The following is a 26136-nucleotide window of genomic DNA, read 5'->3' as shown; positions in this document are numbered from 1 at the left end:
CAAGGGAGGATTTGCGTACTTGCAGTTAAACGGATCCAAAGCCTTTTCAAAGTGGCCTCAGGTAATGTGCTACTGAGGAGAACTGGATTCGAAATGGTCACAGAAATTCTGAAGCTTTCCAGGGAGCCTGAGAAAAGGCTCCAACACATCCAGACCAAGCTGTTAGAATGTTTAGGCATTAACACGCATGCCAAATGGCACAGTCACCCCAACTAACATGTTAATACAACTGGAATTTATATTAGCAATACAAATTCTTGCAGTCTTTCTAATCCAAAGAAAAGGGGACCATACAGTCTTAGAATAAAAAGTGCTGAGACAAACACGTATCAGGTTTCGTTTCATTTCCACCCAAAGCAAATCGATTTATTTTACTTGTTCATTCACTCGCCATGTGTCTCTGGAGCACTGAGAATATAGCAGTGGAGTTCATGAGTAACAAGACCTGATCCAGACCCACTGCCCCAGCAACTGACCTGCAAGCTGGGAAATGCACATAATACACTAACTCTGATACCATTTCCATTCAAGATGGAGGCATAGGGAGCAGCATTAGCAAAGAGAAAAATGGGAACATGTATGAAGCCATAATTTTTCAAGATAATGAACATCAGGTGATGGAAGACAGGAAGCAGAGCAGGTGAGCTCTACGAGTGTCCCACTGTGCAAGACAGAAAACTCAGGGTGAGCCCAGTAAAGTGTGGAGCTCAGGAGACAGGCCAAGGGCTTTCTGACCAAAGCAGCTGCTGTCTCCTATGGTGAGAAAGCCAAAGAGCAGGAAAGCATGGTGATTTGAATCAAAGGTTTCTAGTCTTATGCTCTGAACATTTCCTTCCCAGTTTGTGGCAGTGTTTTGACATCTGTGGAGCCTTTGCAGTGGGTCTGGCTGGAGAAAGCATGTCCCTAGGGACAGGTCTTTGCTTTTGGTGCTGATCTGTTTTCTCTGCTTGCCACCACATGAACAAGCTACCCTTGAAATTTCCAACCTTCACAGATGGAACCATTCCCACCCCATGCCTCTCCCACCAGAAAGGACTGAAATCTCTTTGAAATTATGAGTCAAAAATGAATGGCTCAGCAGTTAAGAGCACTAGGTGCTCTTCTAGGGAACCTGGGTTCAATTCCAAGCACCCACATGGCAGTTCACAACTGTCTGTAACTTCAGTTAAAGGGGATCCAACACCCTTACACAGACATACACGCAGTCAAAACACCAATACACATAAAATAAAATAAAAAGTTTTTAAAAAATGCATCTTTCTTTCCTAAGTTGTTTCTGCCAGTTGCAAAGCTGATTACAGCTATGCAAAAAGTAAGGGAGTGGGGTAGAAAGGCAGGGAGACACACATGGACAAGCATATGCAGACGGAGAAGCTACATCAGGAATACAAACACTGGGCAATAATGGATCCGAGAATGAACTGCCCTAGATGAACAAACACAGAAGACAGATCCAAACCAGCACAAGCCACTTAGTTGAATCCCCAAAGAAAGATAAAAAATATTTGTAGAAACGCAAACCCAACACCAAGCAAGATAAAATGCAGAGTGTGGCAGATGATCAAAGGGGATAAGGCATGAAACAAAGCAGGAGAACGTGACGAATAATGAGAACTCGTATCCAGACCTTATAAAGAACTCTCAAGCCAAAAACAAGAAAAATAAAGTACCTTTTAAAAATGCCAAAAGATTTGGGCACTTCAGAAAAATGGGAGTAATAAGCATGTGAAAAGAAGCTCAGCAGAGTAAATCTTAAGTCAGTGAACATGAATGAGAATCAGGCTTCAACTTCAACTCCATACCTGTTGGGATGATAAACACTAAGAGGGGTGACAAGATGGCCCAGGCGGTAAGAGTGCTTGACAGCGTGTCTGATAATCCAGTTCAGTCTCTGGAATCTACACTCCCTGGAAGGCAAGGACTGACCCCTGAAAGTTGTCCTCTGACCCCCCCCCCCATGTGTGCACATACAGTAACTAAATAAGCAAATGTAAAAAAGATGAAAATACCAAATAGCATTGAGCAATGAAGAGAATGGGAACACTGACACAGTGCTAGTGTAAACTGGTCCTTCCAACCTATGAGGGAAAACAATTGCACAACCTGGTAAAATGTTAAACATCTCCCCAACACACACTCAAGACATGTCACACTAACACCTAGAAAAGAGGAAAGCATGCGTGCACACAGAGACTTGTACTCAAAGGCTTACAATAATTTTATTAACAGTCAAAACAATGGCAGCAACTTCAAATGTCCATCACTGGGTGAATGCACAAAGCTACTCCAAGAAATGGTCTCCATACTCTGAAAACAACACAAAAGACTCGGCACACATTAGTGTACCCATCGATCTCACAATAGTTATGTGCAGTGGAATGAGCCTGACCAAAAGGGCATACTTCCTGCTTTAGTTTATGTGCAATGCAAGCCGCTGGCTTAAGACACAGAAGATTAGTGGTTGCTTAGGGGACACAGGTGGGTGGCATCTGGCTCAGAGAAAGGGGTGTCAAATGGTCCAAGGACAGCTGGAAATGATAGGGAAATTCATTACCCTGACTGCAGTGAGCATTTCACCTGGTATCTTCACTTGCTAGCATTTCTCAGTGTACACTCCAAATGTACTACCTGTCAGCTGCCCACAGCAGTGGTTTTCAACCTGTGGGTCATGGCCCCTTTGGGGTTGCACATCAGAGATCTTGCATATCAGATATTTATGATTCATAACAGTAACAAAATTACAGTTGTAACATAGCAACAAAATAATTTTACGGTTGGGGGAGTTACCACAAGGAACTGTATTAAAGGGTGACAGGATTAGGAAGGTTGAGAACCACTGCTCCAGAGCTCTACACAATACCTAATAGAATTATGGTCTTCAGTTTTAAATATTACTTACACCTTGGAAAGAATACTTCAGGACTTTATTTTTTCAAGTTGCAAAATAAAAAATTCAAAAATGTTAGCTCACTGAAAAGCAATATCCTATATCCACACAGAAAAAGTACACAATGAAAAGCAGAAATTCTACTTCTATATGAAAGTCTTGCTGACCTAGTTCCTCATAATGAGTCAGCCAATTGAGTCAATCACACGGCACCTGTCTCCTCTCCTCTCCACCCTGCATACTGCTGTGGCTTCCAGCACTTACACCATGGGGTGTGGAAACCCAAAGCACGGTCTTCAGCTTGTCTCCAACATTGTCTATCAGAGGGGCCTGGGAAGTAGCCATATTTGTGCGGAGTCCACCATCTCCAATCTCCTCTATCAGAGAGGCCCGGGAAGAGGCCAGTGGCTGCTCTTGACTGTCTTCACACCCCTGGGTGGTCATGTTTCTGCAGAGGCCACCATCTCCAATCTCCTCCAGCAGAGGAGCCTGAGAAGAGGCCATGTTTGTGCAGAGCCCACCATCTCCAATCTCCTCCAGCAGAGGAGCCTGGGAAGAGGCCATGTTTGTGCAGAGTCCACCATCTCCAATCTCCTCCAGCAGAGGAGCCCGGGAAATGGCCATGTTTCTGCAGAGCCCATCATCTCCAATCTCCTCTATCAGAGGAGCCCGGGAAGAGGCCAGTGGCCGCCCTTGACTGACTTCACATCCCTGGGTGGCCATGTTTGTGCAAAGCCCACTATTCCTGATGATCAGGGCACTGTCCTCTTCCAAAAGGGGGGCTTGCAGAGAAGTGAGCGTTGAGGGCTGAATCCCAACAAGCTCCTCTTCCTCTGAAGCTGAGTCTTCTGTGCCAGATGATGAGGTGCTGTCTGAGTCACTGGGCTCAGGACTGGGACCTGAAGCCTGCTGTGTGAGGCTACACTGGGGCGCTTTTCCGGCAGTTTCTTCCTCCTGCACCAGAAGTGCGGCGGCTTCCAGTTCCAGTAGCTCTAACCCCAGCTGGTCCTTACTGAGAGAGACTCCTTTCAAGGCTTCTGCGAGGGCAGCCAACTTTTTGGACCTTGAAAATTATATAAAGAAGAAAAATTAGGTCTGCTCATTAATCAGAGTGGTGACAAAAGGGTATAAAACATCACAAACCTGGCACCCTCACATGGTACCGGGGCAAGCCCAAGCAGGTCACAGATGTAAGTGTGAGAACATGAGAAGGCATGCAGCAGTGGAGGAAGTGTGGGCTCTCTCTATGACTTTAGAATGCGGAAAGCCTTTTTATCACTCACAGGATAGGAGCTAAGGGAGGAAAGTTTGATATTCAACTAAGGGAAACCCCACAACCCTCAAAACCAGATCAAAGCGCTAATGCTAAGTTGAGATTCTTCATCTTACTTCACAGACCAGAGCCTAATCCAGAAGAAATTTTGGAAACCAGAATTCTAAGACAGGAGAGTCCAACCGAAAAATGGGCAAATGACAGGGCAGATGGTGGAGCCTTAGTGTTGCTTACTGTTTTAATTTTTAAATCTACTAGGAATGCAATGTCTGCTCCTTAGAAGTGTTCAAATTTTGGGACTGGTGAGATGGCTCAGTGGATAAAGGCACCTGTTACCGAGAATTGCATCATCTAGACACACATGGCAGAGAACTGACTCCGGCAAGATGCCCTCTGACCTCTATGTGTGCTCACAATAAGCAAACTTTGTATAAAGCTTTGTTTTAATGGAGCTAGTGTGAACAAGATGGCACTTCCCATCGAGGAACCTGCCTATGTCTCAGGCCCTTCCTCACAACAGTCAGTATTCCTATGAGTTTTTACACTGACATGGTGGAACAATGTCCAAAGATGAGCAGAGTGAGAAGGGGACAAGGACAGTGGCATCACTGGCTAAAGAAAAGCCCCAGGCTTCAGTGGCACCTCCAGAGAGCTAGCTAAAGGAAAATGTCTGCCAAAGTAAAGATGACTCCAGACAGACCAGGGGAGTGAGCTAAGGACTCAGCAAGGGACAGCCTGCAGTTGGACTTTCACCACTATGAGGCTTCCCACAAAGAGCAGTTGTACATGAGCCATGCAATCCAAATGGCATCTGTGCCTACAACCACCCATGGGAATCTTTATTTTTCCAGAAAAAAAGATTTACTTAAAAAATCATGTTGATTTACTTTTGCCCTGTCACTAGGTGGCTTTTTTTTTTTTTTTTTTTTTTTTTTTTTTTTTTTTTTTTTTTTTTTTAAGGGAGAGAGGGAGAATTTCCTGGAAATTAAACCCATGGCCTTATGCATGCTAGATAAACACTTCACCAATGAGCTACAACTGCTGCCTTTGTTTTTTTGAGACTTGACAAGTGGATCATTAAGTCACACCCCAAACTAGATTTTCTTAGAAGTTGCTACAAATGTAACCCTACCATGTAACTGTACAGTCTTTGTACAGTTATAAGATGGTAACATCCCATCTGGAGGATTTTTAACAAAATTACAGATTGCTGACAAATTCTAGTAAATTTAACTACAGTGAAAGCGTAAAAGTAACAGCTATAAGTACACACCCCTGACATAGCTAAACTGGTATCATTCCTCCAACTACTTCACATTTGATGACTGAGTTTTGGGTTAGGAAGTGTTAAAAAGAACCTACAGCCCATGAAATAGTCAAAGTGCAAAAAGAGCCTCAAATGTATTAGGGGGTGGGACTCAGGCATAAATGAAAACATACATCCTGATTCTTGCTGTAGAACTGTGTCTTAAGTGATCAATCAACTTTTCACCACTTCCTGCCATGGCAGGTCTACTGTAAATCTCATAGTAAACCACTAGCTTTCATTTCCTCTGCACAAACCCAGGCCTGATGGGCAGGAAGCTGCTCTGAGACTGGAGCCAGCACCTGTGAATGCAGGCCAGGATTCCAGTGAGGCAATCTGAGCCAGTTCATACTGGATGACAGAGTCTACTGGCTAACTGTGCCAGGACACCTCACCTTCTATAGGATTCTGCCCCTCAGCCCCACTCAAAGTCTCAGGCTTAGTCTGGAGCCAAGCAACACTTTTACAGGACACTAATGACTGTGCACATCAGAATTCCTTTCTAATAAAAATTTAGAAACCTTCCTAAACTTCTGGGCCAGCTGTGCCCCACCCCTTACACACATACACACATTTTATTTTTAAAAATTAGATTTGCTTACTTAGTGTATGTGGTGGAGGTGTCTTGATGTGGGTACGGAGTTTAGAGGACAATTCAAGCTGGCTCTATCATTTCAGAGACAGAAAACAGGTGTCAGTACTGGGGCTAAGTGCCTATGCCTGCTGAGCCATCTCACTGGCCCCTGCCCCAAACCTATTTCTATAGCCTAATCTAAAAGGTAGTAGCAGGCTTTAGGTAGAAGTTACCAGAAAAAGTAGAAATGCCATAAAAGACAAATACCCATTGAGCTATGAACACAGACTTGACAGCCTTCAGAGTGGAAGCCATTTGTAGCCCCACCACAAATGCTGATGTCTACCCTGTGAATAAAAAGCTGCTTCTTTAACCCAGAGGGGAAACTAAGTACGAGCCGTTTAAGCCATGTCACCTTGAGCAAAGAAGTGACTTCCAGTTCAGTTTCCAACTTGATTTTAAGGCACTCTGACATGACTGTAATTCAAGGGGCTCTCAGGCTCTGCTCCCTGCATCTCATAACTAACGCGCCAGGTGGAGGAACATGTACCCAACTCTCCCTGGTATCCCCCACTTTACAAGTCTGCCAGCTACTTTACTGTGTTCCTCTGTCGGGCCTGATGCTGTCAGGCCATTTTGTAAGCTGTTTTTTTAAGGTGTCCCAAAAAGAACTGTAGGGGCTAATGTTGAGAGTCAGAATACTCTCAAAATAATGCTGACTAATGGAAGTCACTCACAAATGGCAGTTTCATTATTAATTACCTCAGTTACAGAAAGTGCAAAACCAGGCAAATTCTAGTGAGAAGCAACAATGGAGGTACAAGGTAGAGAGTGCTGGGTATTTCTGAGTCATTTCTTAGGACTGGGATAGTGGCTATATGTTTTACCCTATTAAAAAGCTTTTTCTGTTTACCAAGAGCCTGCACAGACTTCAATAAAAACTAACTTAAGATGCCCCCATGAACATCTTCCTATTGTAAGTCCTGAAAAGGAAGCCTCGGCTCTGGAATAAAGGGATAGAGCCAGAGTCCTAGACACAGCCCACAAGCACGGGCAAATAGCAAACAACAGACCTCTATGAACATGTTCCTTATCCCAAGCTTCTTTTTAAAAGACAAGGCATGTGCTCACAAACCCAACATGAACCTTCATACTCTGCCACCTGTGCAGAGTAGCAGACGGCTCCTTTCTCTGTACAAGTACACGGCTTGTGCATACCCAGCGTATCCCGAGTGTCAGTTACAGCACTGTCATAGTCCACTGTCCTTGTGTCTGAAGGCATCTGCCTCACAACTTCTGACCTATAAAGCCACATTAGTATTTTCTGAACTAAAACGTTTTTTAAACTTTAATACTATTTCAAATTCTCAAACTATTCTCTTAGCCAACAAAAATCAACTCTGGGTCATTAGAAATCATTCTTTCACATGTACAAATATTTAACAAAAGTGAACAGTATCATTAAATTTGTACACGAGAGAAAGAAAGCTTATTTTCCTAACACAGTGGCTTGTGGCTGCTTATACACACGTGTGTTCATATTTATGTACAGAGATCAGAAAACCCTGGTTGGCATTCCTCAGCTGTATGCATCTTGTTTTACTTAAAATAAACTTTTAAAGACTGATTTTATGTGCATGAGTGTTTTGTCTGTGCACCACATGAACATCGGTGTTCAGAAGTCAGATGAGTGTCAGATCCTCTGGTACTGGAGTTTGAATGGTTGTGTGCTACCATGTGGGTGCTGGGAACTGAATCCAGGTTTTCTACAAAAGCAACAGTCTCTTAGCTGCTGAGCCAGATTTCCAGCTCCTTGTGTTTTCTTTTTTGAGACAGAAGCTCTCATTGGCCTGGAACTTACCAAGTAGTCTAAGCTGGTTAGCTAACAAGCCCCAAGACTCCAGCCGTCTCTGCTGCCTCAGCATGGAATTACAAGCACATGCCATGGCACCCAGCTTTGATTATAAGGGTACCAGGGATCCAACTCAGGTCCTCATGCTTGCAAGGCAAGCATTTTACCTACAGGGCTATCTCCCCCGTTCAGACGGCCCCCCCAAGGATATAAACGTAAGTTATTTCAAAAAGCCCCCCCCCCCCAAAAAAAGACTACTCTATCAAATCCCCATGTCTTTGTGCCGCTGCTGTAAGGAGCAGGAGAAGACAAAAATCTATCTGGTCAACCTCAGCTCTGGGCTGCTCTTTTCCATTCAGCACATCTATGATGTTGCCCAGACAAGGGCCTGGTGTACTACACATGTCTTTGAGAAACAATAATTGCTATAGCCATTCAAGTTAGATTTATTTCCTTTTCAAATAAATTCTGAAATTCAAGGGATTACTTTGTCTAATACTATCTACAAGGGTACCTGCTGATGTACTCCTATCTAGATATACAGACTCAAACATATTTTTTCAGTATTTATAAAGAAGCACTTAATCAGACTGTTTGCTTTTTTTTTTTTTAAATGTTTGATTTTAATTTTATGCTTGTAAGTCTCTTGCCACTTGCAGGCCTGATGCCCACAGAGGCCAGAAGCGCTAACCCCTGAGCCTCCTCGTCAGCCCCTCTCCTCTGCATTCTTCCACTCTTGGCAGTCTGTCTGGAGCTACACCAGAGTGTATCCTGATTCTGCTCACACCAGCCAGACACTAGAATCAATGAGGCCTGTACCTTCCGAAACATCACCTCCTCAAGATAAAAATCTAACAGTAAGTCCCTAAATTTGACTACAAGTTGTCTACACATTATGTGAAAGCAGACATTGTGAGTTTCCAGATTCCAAGACTAGATAAAACTATTTTAGGGCACTGGAATGTATCATTCCACAACTAACTTATCTAAGAAATAAATATCTGAGCATAAAAAACAGCAAAGGAAGTCTTTATTCTCAGTCACCAAGATCCCTGGAGTCAAGAGTTCAGCATGTGCACAAGCAAAGCACTGGCAGAGCTCTGTGAGGGCCTCCAAAGCCAACTCCTTAAAAACTGATGCTACTGTTAAATGTGCACACACCCAGACCCTGTCAACAGAACATGCAAATTATCTAGAAGAGTTCTGAGATTTGGAGGAATCTCATGCTTTCTTATAGTGATCATGTGACCATCTAAGATTAAGACTGCACTAGTTGGCTGGACACTTCCTCAGAACCCCATGTTCACTTACTCTTCAAGACTTACAAAGGACTCTTCTATAATTTGAACTGGAGAGTTGTCAACATGTTCTTGTCAGACTCAAATTGGTATTTACAAAAATCACTGGCTGCTAAAATAAGAATGAGAGAGTGGCTACTCTTTCACTAAGCCAGGAATGCACAGTACAACACAGTACAGCAGTGAGATGCTTATAGCCAAACCCAATGGTGGCTTAGTAGTGTATGTTTCTACATACGCTAAAGCTGGTTATGGTTTGACTCAAATGACCGTGTCAAAATTCTTGCGGCTCAGAAGGAGGAGGGGTCCGAGTGTTGCTACCTTTTTATATCTTGTCTTAGAGTCCAGGTAGGTTTTCTCTTGGTGCCATCTCACTCCACAGAGAAAGCTAGGTCCACACAGAGCAGTTTACAAAAGAGCAGGGAATGTGGTCGGTTGGCAGGGAGTGCAGAGCTCGGCTTTGATCACAGCTGCAGGCCCCACCTGCTTCAAAAGGCAGCAACCACATAGCTCTTCCATTCCCTTGCTCAAAACCACAAGAAATCAGCTGTGATAAGCTGACAGGGAAAACATTATACAAACTGCTGACCCTGCTGCAGGCAGAGAAGAGCTGCCTCTACTTGGCTTTGATTTTCCTAAGCCTGAGCCTGAGGGAGAGGCAGTAGGACTTTCTTCTTGCCTAGTGCTCCCAATGGCAAGGTACATTCAGACAGTGCCTGGAGGAATACCAAGTGCAGAAGAAAGGGAAATAAATAAATAAACAAAATAAGAACATAGGCTAAATGCAGAGGCAAGCTGTCATCAGCAGCCAGGAAGAAATCATAGCACTACTCAAAGGCAACTAGGTTTAATGGGCTTTTGCTAAAACACACAGGGCTGGGAGTCCCGACAGTGATCTTTGTCATGTTGTTGTCCTGCTGTGTGAGGCAACTATGTATTATAAGCCTTGCTTGTGCCTTGTTGTTATTGTTGTTCTATTGTTTAGTGTGCATTCAGAGAATCAAACAGCAACAGAGCCTCTCCATGTTTGGCCTGGAAGCCGGGCACTGAGCAATGACAAACAGCAGTTGTTTTCTATACACACACACACATACACACACACATTCAGGTTGTTCCCTGAGCTGTATGCAGCCCAGCTGAGACTAATGGGCAGCCACACTGCACCTTTACAGCACAGCACAAAATGAACCACCAGCCTGGATGGTGTAACCTTGGTTTGGTTCCCCTAAGCCCACTGTGGCTTCCAGACCCATTCCACTCTAATGTGGTCACTGCTGCCAACCAGGTGCCACATGACTAAGTGTCCGGAATGTGCTAGGCCCTGACAAACCAGAAGTGCCAGAGGCTTGCCCAATCACAGGAAGCTGTGTCCAGTATCAGAGCTCTGACCCACCAAGCCAAGGCCACAAACCATGGCTCACAGAAACCAGACAGATGGAGTCTCGTGGGCAGGTGGGGTCTGGACAGCATGGAAAGCACTTGTACCACATAATAAAGACAGCTGGCTCCAGATCCAGCCAACTGCTACCATGTGAAGATGGGCCAGCAGCTGCCAGAACTCCTGACACAAGAGTTATAAATCCAGACTTTTACATAAAATCTTCCAATTTTTAAGTGTTAAAATCAATTTAAAGTTTCTAATAGCATAGGAAGAGCCACCAAATGTGACCCAAGGCAATTAGCTCACAACGTGTACATTTACTTAGCTTCATCTTTTCAATTCCCTGCTGTTTTCTGTGTGCCATGGCAGGAAAGGCACTTCAAAAAGGTTTTCACACCTTATACGACTGTCCTAACTTTCACAACATGCTGCAAGTGCTGGCCCTGCACAGCCCATCTTCCCTTTCCTTGCGGGGCTAGTTCACACCCCATCTATCTTCAGTTCTCTCTTCAAGGCCTTCTTCCACTAAGCCTGGTGGACTAGGCTGAGTGCTTGTGTTCACTATTTCCTATAATGGGCAATGAGCCCAGGTCACCCACAAGCTTTCTAGTTCTGCCCTCTGTATATCTTGTCTCTCCAACTAGAACGCATGCTCTGTAGCAGACACTGCTTTATATACTCCACCAACAGAATGCAGAATGCACAGCTAGGTAGATAAGACCTCAGGCCCTAACATCAAACAAGCCTGGGTTGCTTGATCTCTCTGAGCCTCAATTTCTATACTTGCAACCTAGGGCTATAATAAAATGGGACATAACCCAAATGCCTATGCATCCCATGAGAGGAAGCGAGAGAATGTATATAAAGCACTGAGCCCAATACTTGGCATGCAGTAAGTACCTGATATATTCCGGTTGTTATCATTATGGACTGATCCCACTGTTAAGCCAGCATGGCATCAGTACAGCACGGTTGTTAGCATGCATTTATTGACCACTTACACTGTATGCCTAACTCCCCTATTTTAGGGATGGCTGAAGAGCAGAGTGTAAGTGGTTTGTCTATGGAAACCACAGAGGTCTGAGGACTGACAAGCTGACTCAGAGCTCATCCTCTCATCCATGATGCTCATGGCTTTGCTATCAGTATCCACTGAGGCAGGGGTAACTCTGTGACCTCAGTCTTCCAAAACTGAAAGCAGGACTGGCTGTGTGGACCACGGCTTACATCAAAGGCTGCCGCAGGTTTGACTGTAGCTCAGAAGTCTCAGGAGGGAGAAGTCTGACTTGGGTTCTTGGTTTCATACCCAGAACAATAAGATTACAGTTATACGGGGGCAAAAGCTGTGATATGCATTAATTGACAACAGAGATGTCTTGCAGATTACATGAAACAACTGGAAAGGAATCTGAATGATATGCATCCCCAGTATCCACAAAAAAGACAGCAAAGAGCTGTGCCTTGTTTGGCTTTCAGAGAGGCAAAGAAAAGATGAGACAAGCAACAGTGATCCCCAGGAGCTGCTGAAAGTCACAGAGGAAAGGGCACCTGTTGGGCTAGGGCTAGCCTAAATCCAGGAACTCTGCATAGGACAATCTCCTACGGCCTCTTGATGGGCAAGACTGGAACATGGGTGTGTAATCATGAAGTTGACTAGACTCACATTTAACCTGGAGAGATTGAATTTAGTTTGGCAGAAGATAGCCCAGTTCCGATCTCAGCGTTCCTCATTCAACATTCCTTTCACATCTTAGGTAAAACAGAATGTTCATTCTAACTCCTTCAAACAAGAAACTCTTAATTCTTCAGTCTTCCACTGCCTGACCTTACATTTGACATTCTTTAGTGCTCTACACATGATTACTGGTAGATTTCTAGAGTTACATTTACAACAGGACCCACTTGGACAACAGAGTCCATTTCCAAAAAGACTAAATGGGTAGATATGCCAACCCAGATCCAACAAGGGAAACTTAACAGGGATGGAGGCAAAGCTCTCCAACAGCCAGGACAGCAGAAGTATTGTGTTTAAGAGCAGTATCTCACTTAGAGGGATATCAGAAGTTTCACGAACAGCAAAGAAAGGACAAACAGAATGTTAGGGTTCCCAATATAAACAGATGGACTCCTGAACTACACTAATACAGTGATGCTCACCATAATATTAGAGCAACTGCCTCTCTCTTCTCAGAGAAAGCTAAGACAAAGTGCAACCTTTCTGGAAGAGGAAATAGAAGATGCAAAGGCAATGAACAGCAGAAGCTGTGGCCAGTCTGAGGAATGCTGACTACATTTCCATAGCAGGAAAGAGGGTGCCCAGCAGAACCAAGAGTCTAAGCTTTGATATTGCAACATGATGCTATCATCTACAAAGTTCATAAAGTCAAGTTATATCAACAAACAATTTTTTAAAAAAGTAGCTTCATGAGTTTTTTGTTGTGCCATGTTCATAGATATCCTTGACCTCATACTGCTATAGGCAGTGGGATCAACACATGTAGCTGAGACCATGGGGTGGTAGACGTGGAAAAGTAACTCACTTAAATTTTTACCCTATGAACAAGAGAAATTGCAGATACCTAAAAAGCAAGACAGCTATGGTAAAAATGTCATTTCAAATGACCAGGTTGGCATTTCTATGTGAAAGACACAGGGAAGAAACTATGGAAGGAAGAAAAAGAGAAAGGACACTATGGCAGAAATGCAGGCCTGGATTAAAGGAGAGGCACTGAGACTTAAAGGAGGGGTTTACATGAAAGAGAGGATAGGAAGAATGGTAAGGGCCTAGTGATTGATTTAATATGGAGTTGGGAATCAAAGACAGGCACACATGACTGAGAGGAGCCAAACGCCACAACCTATGTACAAGGACCAAAGCCCAGAACACAAAAATATCCCAAGTTATTAATGGATTTCAGCTTTATGTCATATGTTCAAAGCATAATTTTCACATATAGAAAACGTAAGATTTTATAATGATATTTGAATTTACTACAAATCAGTTGTCTAAAGTTTACTGAAACAATGTTTATAAAAAGAAAAAGAAAAAAAGATCAAACAGTCATTAAAAGAACTGCAATGGGACATGATGCACATGCCTGGAATCCCAGCACCAGAGAGGCTAAGGCAGGAGTATCACAAGTTCAAAGCCAGCTTGGACTACATAGCAAGATTCAGCCTCAAAAATAAGAAGGAAAAAAATGATTGGAGTCAGCCACACTCCTAGCAGACAAAACAAATAGTAAGACAAAAGCTGCTAGTGATAGAAAGCTCACCCACCACGTGGATGAACTTATGTTCATCAGAGAGATGCAACAATTATAAACTATTATCACCAATAACATGTCTCTCCATAAAGTAAAGTTTGATGAGTAGAATGAAAACACCGACAAGACTGCCAACACAGTAGGGGGTTTCACATACCTTTTCCAGTTCCAACCTGACAGATAAAACAGCCAAATTGGTGAAGATAAAAGAAATCAAATCCTGCAACTGACAAGCTAGCTCATCTGTGTGGTAGACACACAGAGTATGGCAGCTAACAAGCAGAAAATAAACACTGCTTTGAATAAAGCTGAAAACTCACAAACACTGCCTATATGCTAGATATAACATTAATCTCAATTTCCAAAGAATAGCCTAATTCTTTGACAGGAACAGAACCATTCAAAGTCAACAGCAAACACACTATTCTAAAAATCAGTATGTTTGGAAAGGGGAAATCCCACACACTGTGAGTAAAACCAGAAAATATTTAGAATTGAATAATAATGAACATTTAGTGATTTCAAAACCTATGAGGTAACTAGAAAGCAGAGTTGGAAGGTAATATACAGCCTTAAATAAAGCAAGGCTCCCTGGGAAATGGTTAATAAGTGTTAATATTAGAAGCTAAGGAGAAAAAGAGAGCAAATGCTCAGAATGACATAGATAAAAGCACTCATAAGCAAGACAAACAACGCCCATCCCTTCTTCTCAAAGCTTATCTTACAAACAAGCAGAACAAAATGTGAGCAAGTACAGGCACCCTGAATGTAAAACCGGATAATTTCAGATATAGGGAAAAGACATATAATGGGTAGAATAATCTTATGCCAGAAAACTTGAAAATCAGGGGAAACAAATTTCTAGAGAAACAGAATCCATCAAGACTGAATGTAAAAAAAAAAAAAAAAAAAAAAGACTAAATGCATGATTATAAAGGGACTTCTGGTAAGATGGAAGGGCAAAGGCTGCCTCTGTGAGGGCAAGTGGAGAAGTCACAAATGGGAAGAAACTAACCCTATCCCAAAGAGAGAAAGAACAAAAGCTCAGAGCACCAAGGAGAGTCAGGCAAAGAACTAGGACGATGCTTCCAGAGGTCAGACATGAAACCCAGGCAGTGTGGCCTCAGGACAAGGCCACAGCTCCCCTGAGTGTCCTAGTTAGGGTTTCTATTGCTATGATGAAATACCATGACCAAAATCAAGTTGGGAGAAAAGAGTTAATTTGGTTTATATTTCTACATCATAGTCCATCATTGAAGGAAGTCAGGACAGAAATGCAAAGAGGGCAGGAACCTGAAGGCAGAAGCTGAAGCAGAGGCCATGGAGGAGTGCTGCTTACTGCCTTGCCCCTCATGGTTTGCTCAGTCTGACCTTTTTATAAAAGCCAGAACCACCCAGAGATGGCACCACCTACAACCCTCCTTCATCGATCACTAAGAAAATGCCCTATATCTGGATCTTACGGAGGCTTTTTTTCAATCGAGGTTCCCTCTTTTCAGATAATTCCAGCTTGTGTCAAGCTGACATAAAACTAGCCAGCACGTAAGTTTTGATGATAGCAATTCTTCAGTGGAACAGCAGGGAGAATCCCATTCTCTCATGCCTCTGAGGGCAGCAGCCAGGAACCACCATGAAAAAGAATGTGTTGTTAAAACTTGATCAGAGAACATTCACAGTTTCAGTCTGTCCCAGGAAAGCAGCTGTGAAGAACAAGCCAGCCAGACTCTTCCAGCTGAAAGATGCAGGCAGCATATTCAAGCTGAGGAATCAAAAAGAATGGTAATTCTGCCCCTGGTGGCTGGGAACAGATCTCATCAACTGAAAATTATACTGGAGCCTGGTGGCTCTGAGCCTGAGGCCAGTGGGAGATCACATTTAGGATACTGCACTTCACTGAAATGTGCAAGAACTCTAAAGTTCAAAACCTGATACCCATAGTGTCATTTCGCCGCTGCTGTACTGACCTCTGCCTTTAGTGATCTCAGTGCCATAGTTGCTTCTCGTGTTTTCAATGCACTTGTTTTGGGAGACACTCCTTAGCTGAAATATTAGGATATATGACCTGGGGAGTCTTGGAGGATGAGAGAATCTTCCCAGCCCACATAAAGCAAAGCTAAGACCAGCAGAGGCCCCAAAACACAAACAAGGTATATTAGTTACTTTTCTATTGCTGTTTCTATTATTGGTTTTTACACTGTGATCAAGCCAACTTACAAAAGTTTATTTTTGGCTTTTGATTCCAGAGGGGTGGGACCAGCATGGCAAGAGACAGGACAGGTGAAGTTGGAAGTTGGGAGCTGAGGCCTCACATCTCCAAATATAAGCAGAAAGCAGAAGGATTGAACTAGGAATGGAACATGGCTTTAATATCCCAAAGCCCATGCCCAGTGACATACTTCTTCCAGGCTACACCTCCTGTATCTACCTAAACAGCACCACCAAATGGGGATGGAGTGTTCAAAATCCTGAGCACATAAGGGCCATTCTTATTCAAACTAGCACATTAGGGAAATTTCAAGTGTGAAGACAACTGTGGTAGACAGAAGACACTGGTCCCACACAAACTCGGCAACAGCTAAACCAAAGGAAAGATGAGACCCCCCTGGGTTCAGCTGACCCCACCTACTTTGTGCACACATCCAGTAGGATCCAATTTTTTTTAACACTTTTAAAAAATACATTATCATTTATTACAATTTATTCAATCTGTATCCTGGCTGTTGCCCCCTTCTCCATCCCCTCCCAATCCCACCCTCCCTCCCTCTTCTCCCCCATGCCCCTCCCCCATCCACTGACAGTAGAGGTCCCCCTCCCCTCCCATCTAACCCTAGCCTATCAGGTCTCATCAGGGCTGGCTGCATTGTCTTCCTCCATGGCCTGGCAAGGCTGCACTCTGCAGGGGGAGGTGATCATGTGAAAGAGAGCCCCAGATCCCCTTACTAGGGACCCCACTTGGAGACTGAGTCCATGGGCTACATCCTACCACAGAAGGTCTCTGAAAGACTCTACTAATCAAGGTATTGAAGTAGAGGCTGAGACTCATAGCCAAACTTTGGGCAGAATGCATGGAATTTTATGAAAGAAGGGGGAGACAGAAAGACCTGGAGGGGATAGGAGCTCTAAAAGGACCAACAGAGCCAAAAAAACTGAGCCCTGGGGTCCTGAGAGAATGATGCCTCAACCAAGGACAATGCACAGAGAGGACCTAGAACCCTGGCTCAGATGTAGACTCCAAGTTTTGAGGGGACAGAAAGAAGCTGTACCACAGCACTTCCACTCTGATTTCTTTAATTTCTAATGTTCAGCAGGGTTTTTGCTATACTGTATTCTAAAAGATCCTGTGTGTTATTCCTCTTCATACACTCATCTAATCTTTTTTCCATTTAAGCAAATACTTTTCCTTTCTGCAGGTTTCTTTCCTACCCTCTTCTCTTTCTCTTTATATTTAGTAATATCTTCATCTTATCAGCTTTACAAAATTACTTTCTTGAAAAGTCTTTTTATCCCCGTTCTTATATTTACCTAATTTTGTTTCTGAAATTTTTCACTGTAAAATCTTTTTTTTTTTGTTACTACCCCACCCCCATCTTTTCCTCTCTATATCATCCCTCTTCATTCCCCTCTTTTCTTCTTTGACCTCTTTAACTTTAAATCTCCTTTTTCTCTTCCCTTTCCTAGTCTTCCTTCCCAAAGACATGGTCTCATTATATAGCCCTGGTGGGCTTGGAACTTGCTATGTAGACCAGGCAGGCATCAAGTTCATAAGAGATCCTCTTGTGTCTATTTCCCCAGTGCTGGAATTAAAGGTGTGTGCCACCACACTTAGCCTTCCTGGTCTACTTTCTCTATCTCATTCCATACTTAAGTAGTCCTTTATTTCACAGCACACACTATAACAGGTTTTGCCATTTTCAGTTTTATGGTCATTGGTGATGTATTTCAGGATTATAATTTATTTGAGCACATTTATCTTAGGTGGTTTGATGTTGCTGCTGCTACAGCAGCTTTTTTTCCTGTGCTGAGTGGTACTAGAGATTGAGCTTTCAAGGGCAGGCTGCTCAATAAGAATATCCTCTCCAAAAGTCTAGAAGAGAGACTGAAACCAAGAGATGTGCCAGTCACACACAATGCAGCAATGCAAGAAACAGAAAAGCAAGGCAATGTGATTCCTCTCAAAGACAGCTACACTCCCACCCCCAACTACCAACATCAAAGACATCAAACAGACAAAAGACTAGATGAAGATTTCAGAAGCTAAAGAGGATACAAACAACAGATGAATTGATCCAGGCCCCAGAGAGAAAAGCCAGTAACACAGAGGAAAAGTCAGCATAAAAGATTAGAAAACCAGCAATTCAGATAAAAATGTCAGCAATGGGGTAGGAAGCAGACTTAAAAAAAAAAAAAGTGTTAGGGATGAATTAAATAAAATGAACCAAAAACATACAGTATCTGAAAAGATCACCAACAGACTGGACCAAAAACGGGAAAAATAATGTTGGGGGTGGAAGACACAGGTGAGGAAATACTGCATTTCAACACTGATAAGAAGTAAGAAACAAGCATAACAATATCCAGGGACTCAGGGATGCAATCAAAGTTGAAACTTAAGACTCTACAGAATAGAAGGAGCTGAGCTAAAGACTATAGTCAATAGTTATAGTAGAAAAATTCCACAAATCTAGAAATAAACATTTGAACAGGAGGCAGTAAGAACCACATATGTGTGGCCAGAGAAGACCTCTTCCACAATATAGCCAGTTTGCCAAGAAATAAAAAGCACAAAACAATATTCAAAGCGCTAAGAGGAAAACGCCAACTCACCAACAAAGACAGGAACAGCAGATATCTGGTCAGCAACTCTTGAAGCCAGGACAGCAAGGAATGATATATTTTAAGAACTGAAAGTAAATAACCGTTGGCCAAGAGTACTATATCCAGAAAAGCTATTTTTTTTTAATTAAAGAAAAAATAAGGGCATTTCAAGGCAAGCACAACCTAAGGCAGTTCATGACTACCAAATCAGCATTGACAAAAAACAAAAAAACAAAAAACCTTACAGGAATACTATACACAGAAGAGGAAGAAAAATGGTCTCATTCATAAGATCAAAGGGAATAATAAATTTCAGGAAAGAAATGGCTGAACAAAGGAAAGGTAGGAAGGAATCTATTATATCCAGCATATCTGGCCAACAAACACCTGGTATTAATACGGGTGAAAGCACAGAGGAAACAATAATGTAACAAGAAAACCAAGAAATAAAGTTATAGGAATCATTAACATCTTTTAATAATAACCTTAAATGTAGATGACCTCAACTCACCAATAGAAAGAGACTTTCTAAATAGGTAAAAAAAAAACTGGGCACACCCTTCTATTGCCTTCTAGAAACAATCTCACAGGTATAGACATATACAAAGTAAGTGTCAAAGAACAAAAATCAACCTGTCAGGTGAGTGGAAATAATGTAGGAAGTTGGCATGGCTATTCTGGTATCAGGCAGAATAGACTTTAGACCAAAATTATTCAGAAGTCCTAACGAAGGCCTCTATACATTAACAAGGGGAACTATTCATAGAGAAAATATTGTGATATTAATGCTTATGCACTGAATGTTGGGGCTCCCAATTTCATAGAACAAACAGTAATGGACACAAAAGGTCAGATAGGTCCTAACAGAATAATAGCGGGTGATTCAATACCCAACTCTAATCTCTGAATAGGTCATCCAATTGAAAAAATCAATAAAGAAGCCTCAGAGTTCAACTGCAGCATAGGTCAAAGGAGCTTAACAGATATCTACAAAACATTTCAGCCACAGGAAGCAGAAAACCCATTCTTCTCAGAAGCCCAAGAGCTTTCTAACAACAGACCACATTCTAGGCAACAAATCAAGTCTTAAGAAATACAAAAGAATCAGGACAACTTCTTCTATCTTATCAGATCACAGTGCAGTAAAACAACAAACCAAATAGCAAGAAAATTCTCAGAAACTACACAAATACAAGGAGCCTGAACAATACAGTCCTGAATGACCAGTGGGTCACTGAAGAAATCAGGAAGGACATCAAAAAGTTCTAGAATCTCCTTCCTTCCTTCCTTCCTTCCTTCCTTCCTTCCTTCCTTCCTTCCTTCCTTCCTTCCTTCCTTCCTTCCTTTCTTCCTTCCTCTCTTAAATTTCTTTCCTCTCTATCTCTCTTTAGTTTTTAGAGACAGGGTTTCGCTGTGAAGACCTAGTGATAGACCTTATTGAAGCAGTGAATAGAAGCTAATGCAAGAAAGTTAAAGTATATTCATGCAGGCTTATTGGGAGCAGCTCTTGGCTGCCATGCAAAGGGAGAGAGAGGGAGGGAAAAGGAGGAGAGGGGGAGAAACACAGAAAGAAGGAAGCTAGAACGAGGGAGAGAGGAGACAGCTGAAGGGGAATCAAAGTGCCTGGATTATATGGTGAAGGGGAGAGGAAGCCCCAGCCCCTGGGCTGGAAAGTTCAGAGTAGAAGATAGATATGCCCTGCAGCAGGTAGGGATACTGGGAAAACCTGGAGGTCAGGTCCACCTGGGTTGGAAAGCACCCTAGCTGCTCATCAGGCTATGAAGCCTGTTGTCTGGCTGTCCTGGAACTCACTCTGCAGACCAAGAACTCAAAAATTGGCCTGCCTCGACCTTCCAAGTGCTGGGATTAAAGGTGTGCCCCACCAGACCTGCCCAGGCAGGACATTTTTAAAAAGAAAGTTTCTAGCTATGAAAGCTTATGTTCAAAAAAACAAAAACAACAAACCCAGAACGACCTCAAGTAGTTAATGATTCACCTCACCTCAAGGTCACAGAAAACAAGCTCAATTTAAATCCCAAAGCAGTAAATAGCAAGAAACAACAGAAATGAACAAAATGAAAGGTAAATAGATATATAGAATCAAACAAAGAATTGGTTCTTTGGGAAAAAACATAAATAAAACAAGTAAGCTTGATAACTCTCTAGCCAAATAATTGCCAAAAAAGAAAAGATTTGATAAAACTAGAAATGAAAAGAGGTGGTTACTACAGAGTCTAGTAAATCATAGAAAAGAGGTGGTTACTACAGAGTCTAGTAAATCATAGAAAATCATTAGAAAGTATTTTGAAAACATACGGCCCAAAAACTGGGAAGTTTAGAAAAAATGGGTGATTGCCTAGATATATGACCTACTAAAATGAAAAAGATACAAATGAACACATCCATAACACTCAACAAAACTGAAGCAGTAATAAAAAGAAGCTAAGTCCAGGACAGGGGATTCACTGGTAATGTTCATTCCGAACCTTTAAAAAAGAGCAACATCAAGTTCTCTAAACTGTTCCCTAAAATGGAAAAGGAAAGAATATTATTAAAAACCAATCTACAAAGCCAGGATTAGCACCAAAACTAGATGAGGACAAAAATAGAAAACAATAGACCAACTTACCTGATGAAAACAGATGCAAACATTCTCAGTAAAATCTATGCAAATTGAATTCAAGAACACATTAAAAAGATCACACCCCATGACCAGTTAGTTTCATTCCTGGGATGCAAAGTTGACTCAATATACACAGTTCAACACATAAAGAGATTTAAGAAAACAAACAAACAAACCTATATAATCATCTCAGGCAATGTACAAAAGACCTTCAACAAAATTCAACATCCCTTCATGATATAAAATCCCTGAACAAACTAGAAATAGATGGAACATAGTATAACAAAATAAAGGCTACATACAGCACACCTACAGCCAATGTTATGCTAAGTGAGAAAAAAAACACCAGAGCATTTTCTCCTAAATCTGGAACGAAATAGGGTGCCTACACTTACAACTCATACTCAATAGAGTGTTTGGAGTCTTAGCTACCACAGTGAGGTAAGAGAAAGAAAAAAAGGGGGGGCATACAACTAAGGAAGGATGGAGTTTATCTCTGAAGATACATGAGCATATAATTAAAAGAATCTATAGATTTCATAAAAAAAAAACTCTTACACCTTATAAACACTTTTATCAAAGTAGTAAGATACAAAATTGATAAAGAAATCAGTAGCTTTTCTTTATAGTGACATTGAACTTACCAAGAAATAAATTGGGGAGGGGGGTAAAATCTCATTCACAATAGTTTGAAAAACAAAACAAAACAAAACCCAAAACATTAAAGGCCTGTAAAAAAGCCACATGGAAATCTACAACTATAGAAGCTTCTTAAAATATGTAATTACACATATGTAAAATGAGTTTAGTGAAATTACCCTAAAACTGGGGAGTGGAGGGGCACAATACCCCTTTTAGATATCATAGGCTACAAAAACAAAAAACAAAAAACAAAAACAAAAACCAGGAATGATATGCTTGTTGGTTTTTGCCAACTTGAAACAAAACTACACATATTTGGAGGGACTCTCAATTGAGAAAAATGCATCCATTCAAATCACCTGTAGGCAACAGGTCTGTAGGGTATTTTTTTTTTTTTGATTAATAATTGATGTAGAAGGGTCCATACCATGGGGAGAAGGTGGGGTGCTACCCATGGACAGGTGGTCCTGACTTACATAAGAAATCAGGCTGAGCACCACCCAACATCATTACCTCCCAACATCATTACCACCTCCCAACATTACAGGCTACAATGTTGTCATAACTCTTGGTTACTGTACACAACTTGATGGTAAGATCCTATTGCTGAACACACCACATATCTGAGTCATAGAACATGAAGAAATCAAGTTGGAACCAACCTGGAAGTTTCATCCCTACTGGCTAGCTTCCATAGTGCTGGAAGGTACTTTGTATATTAGCAGGAGAGAGAAACAGCCATCAGCCTTACCAAGCTGTAATCCCATCACAGTGTTTTTCATGGAACTCTGACAGGTTGAGTCTAAGATACAAAGCTACAGTAATTAAGAAAGTATGTAATCAGCACATGATAGACATGTAAATCCATGGATTTGAACAGACAACCCAGAAGCAGATCCATACATATATGTAAACTTGACTTATGACAGAGGACAACAAAAGGCTAGACTATTTAACAAAGGAAGCTAGGTTAAGGTAATCCATATGGGAAAACAATGAAATGGGATCCCAATTTCACAACATATAAAAATCAACTCCAGATGGACTAAGAACCTACAATGCTAATCACAAAAGAATAAAAAGTTAGATGAGTGTCTTTATGACATTCAAATCATAAAGACTTTGTTAAATAAGAAACAAAAATAAGAGCCAAAATGGAGCATACCAGCAAACTCTACACTAAAATAAAAATCTGTTTATAAACACTCAACAACAAGACTGAAAGATACTACAAGCTGGGAGAAACACACAGCATATTTAACTAATAAAGGCAAAGCAACCAGCAGACCGGAGGAATCCGGCAAGTCAAAATGAAAGATGACCTTCTTGGGAAAATGAGGAATTATGAGACATGGGCATTCCACAGGACAAACAACACTAATGATTAGCTAAAGAATATACAGAAAGGTGCTTCATTTTTATTGATAACTGAGAAAATATAAACAAAAATAACAGAAGAAATAACATCACACTCCTTCAGACTGTCAAATCTTATTTATAGCCAGACCATCTTGAAAGTGCCTGATCTCATTTGTCAGATTCTAAGACCTTAAGTTTAATATAAGTATTAGCATGACATTAGAACCAGGGGAATTCTACACTGTTAGAATGGGATCTAAGTTTCCACAACCAGTTTGCCTAACAATTTGATTTACCCAGGGAAGTCTTTGCAACAATTACTCCTCAGATTCCAGCAATACCACTCCTAAGGAGAGGGCTTCCCCAGACATGGTGTGCTGAGGATACAGATCAGCAGTGGAGGGCTTACCTAAGTGGGCTGTATACTCAGCACCACTAAACAAAGCACAGGTTCACCAGAAACATGCAGTGATAATTAAGGCAGCTTTTCCAACAGCTCTCACAGCCCTGGAAATAGTGAGAACTTACAGCACTCAGACATGCAGGAAAACAAAGACGTGACCATAGCTCTGTGGGCATCATCTAATACCACTATTTAGGGGAGAAGTGGGGTAAGAGAAGGATGCATACAAGATGATTCTATGCATGCAAGATTTAAAACAAGTACATCTACACAGCAAATTGGGGACTAAAACCATTTATATGGTAAAAGCACAAAGAAAAGAAAAGTAATGATCAACAAGAGCGCATAGACCCTATAATTAGACGAGGGCTGGCCTCAATAGACAGCTTCTGAGAAACTGATAACATTCTGTCTCTTAGGGCTGGTGATAGCCACCTATGCTGAGTGATACCGTTCTTTAGCTACATGCATACACTATATAATTGTATTTTCTTATTTTAGTTCCTAAGAAAACAACCATACACTACAAATATACCCACAAAAAGGTACACAAATGCCAAATCCTAAATAAATGGTTCTGTATAAGGTCATTTAACTTATTTTTTAAGATACCATTTATTTATTTGGGTAGGGGTGCTGGCATGAGGTCAGAAGACAACTTTTGAGAGTCGGTTCTTTCTTTCTGGCCATGTAGGTTCAGGGGATGGAACTCAAGTCCTCAGGTTTGGCAGGAAGCACCTTTACCCCTTAAGCCATTGTGCCAGCCTTAATAGTTGTTTTAAATAAGGAAGGAAACAATAACAGAGGCAAAGGAGAAAAGTAGTTACTCCCTAGGACTAGGAATTCTAAGGAGGCTAAGTCCATAATCAGCACAATTTCCCTAATAAAAGCCAATATCCCAAGCGTAGAAATGTCATCACTGGTCCAGCTGCATAAACCACAAACCCGGGCACCATCTTCTGATCTTCCCAGAATTCATTTTAGTTCCTAAATCTTCCCTTCCTATAAAGGGACACTCATCCCTGAGGATACTGCCAGTTGCCCTCCCACCTGCCTAAAAAGCACACAAAGTCCTTCATGTACCATCAAATCCTTCACCCTGGAAGGTGCTGCAGTCTGACTCAGCCTGGCTCTCAGCTTCATCATGACCCTTTGCTCACATGCTCCTTTCCTCTACTACCCCTACCTCATGAAGTTTTTCATGTACTTGAGTATTTAAATGACACATTTTCTCTGAGTGCTCTCCTAATACATTTCCTCTTCTTCCAATGCCCTTCACTAGAGTAAGACTCTGTGTGTGTGTACTTTCCAAAGTTTTCACTTGCTCTGCACAAAGTTTTTACTTTGTGTGACTCCTGATGACTACCTCTCTTGTGATGACACTGTAAGCTCCAGGAGCACAGAGGCCATGATGCATTTTGTTTCCTACCACAGGCTCAGGACCTTAGCAGAGAACCTTGCCCATGGTAGCAACTCTTAGCTCTTGGTTGAATGAATAGGTGGATGAATGCATACTCACACCAAATACAATAGCAATTTCAAAAGCACGACTACCACTACTTAACATAATAGGACTTCAAAAGATATGAAACTAAGGATTCAGGAGAACTTACTAGCCATGCTCAAGAGCACTGGCAGAACTCTTGTGGAAACATGTTACACTAACATGAACACACAACGGGATGCTCTGGGTGGCTTTTCTTAAAAGACTAGAGCAATGCTCTTCTTGAACCACCCGGAGCAAGGCTGACCTTCCTGACAGAAAAATGAGATGAGTCTAGGCCTTACCAACAGAGTTGACAGAGGCTACGTGGGAAATCTGACTGAAGTGAAGCATCTACAACGCGAGGGCACACAGGTGGTACGCTCAGAAGGCTGCCCTGAAACCTGTGCTATGGAACGCTGGGTTCCAGGAGTCCAGTGGAGAGGCCCTGCCAGCAGTTTGCTTCACATTACTTTAGCTTACACAGCATAATCGAAGTCCTTTTAAACTGCCGTGGCTATCAAGACAAGTAGCAGGACATATGCTGACAACTAGAATTTTACACATCATGTTGAGAGGGAAGTCAATTTCTTCCAGTAAGAACTAAATGCCATTTATCTGAAGCACTGGGATATACTAAGGACAAAAATAAAATCTAAATTGGTTGGCACGCTTCCTTGAGTGGCACACAGGTACAAAAAAACTACATTTGAGAAGCTGCTGCATTCCTCACTCAGAGGTATGTCTTTGGGTGCTAAAAGAAAGAAAAAGAAATGGTATGTGCCCCGGACTCACAGTACAAGATGGAGTTAGAAGGATGAAGACTAGAAGGGGCATCACTTTTCCCATGCCTCTGTGTCAGGTAAAGCACACTATATACAGAGTATATAATGTATGTGTGTATGTGTGTAGCCTGTGACAGAGATACCTCATCCATCCAGTTTGTACTCAAGGTAGGCAACACAACAGACATC

At 41.9% G+C, this 26136-nt stretch overlaps 1 protein-coding gene across 2 annotated transcripts in view; it reads right to left on the bottom strand.

Moving 5' to 3' along the window:
* Positions 1 to 2204: 2204 nt before the first annotated feature.
* The window catches only part of Shq1 (SHQ1, H/ACA ribonucleoprotein assembly factor), a 98085-nt gene continuing 74153 nt past the window's right edge, over positions 2205 to 26136 (bottom strand). For both annotated transcript variants that reach the window (XM_055628660.1, XM_055628659.1), the window contains exon 11: positions 2205 to 3950. In XM_055628660.1, the coding sequence (XP_055484635.1) occupies positions 3086 to 3950 (865 nt within the window). In that variant the 3' untranslated portion in view covers positions 2205 to 3085. The remainder of the gene's footprint in view (positions 3951 to 26136) is intronic.

Source organism: Psammomys obesus, unplaced genomic scaffold, assembly GCF_907164565.1.
Source record: "Psammomys obesus unplaced genomic scaffold, mPsaObe1.curated_primary_1811, whole genome shotgun sequence".
In the NCBI taxonomy this organism is placed as follows: Eukaryota; Metazoa; Chordata; class Mammalia; order Rodentia; family Muridae; genus Psammomys; species Psammomys obesus.
Note: the sequence above shows the minus strand (reverse complement) of the source record. Positions and strands in the feature narration are given on the sequence as shown.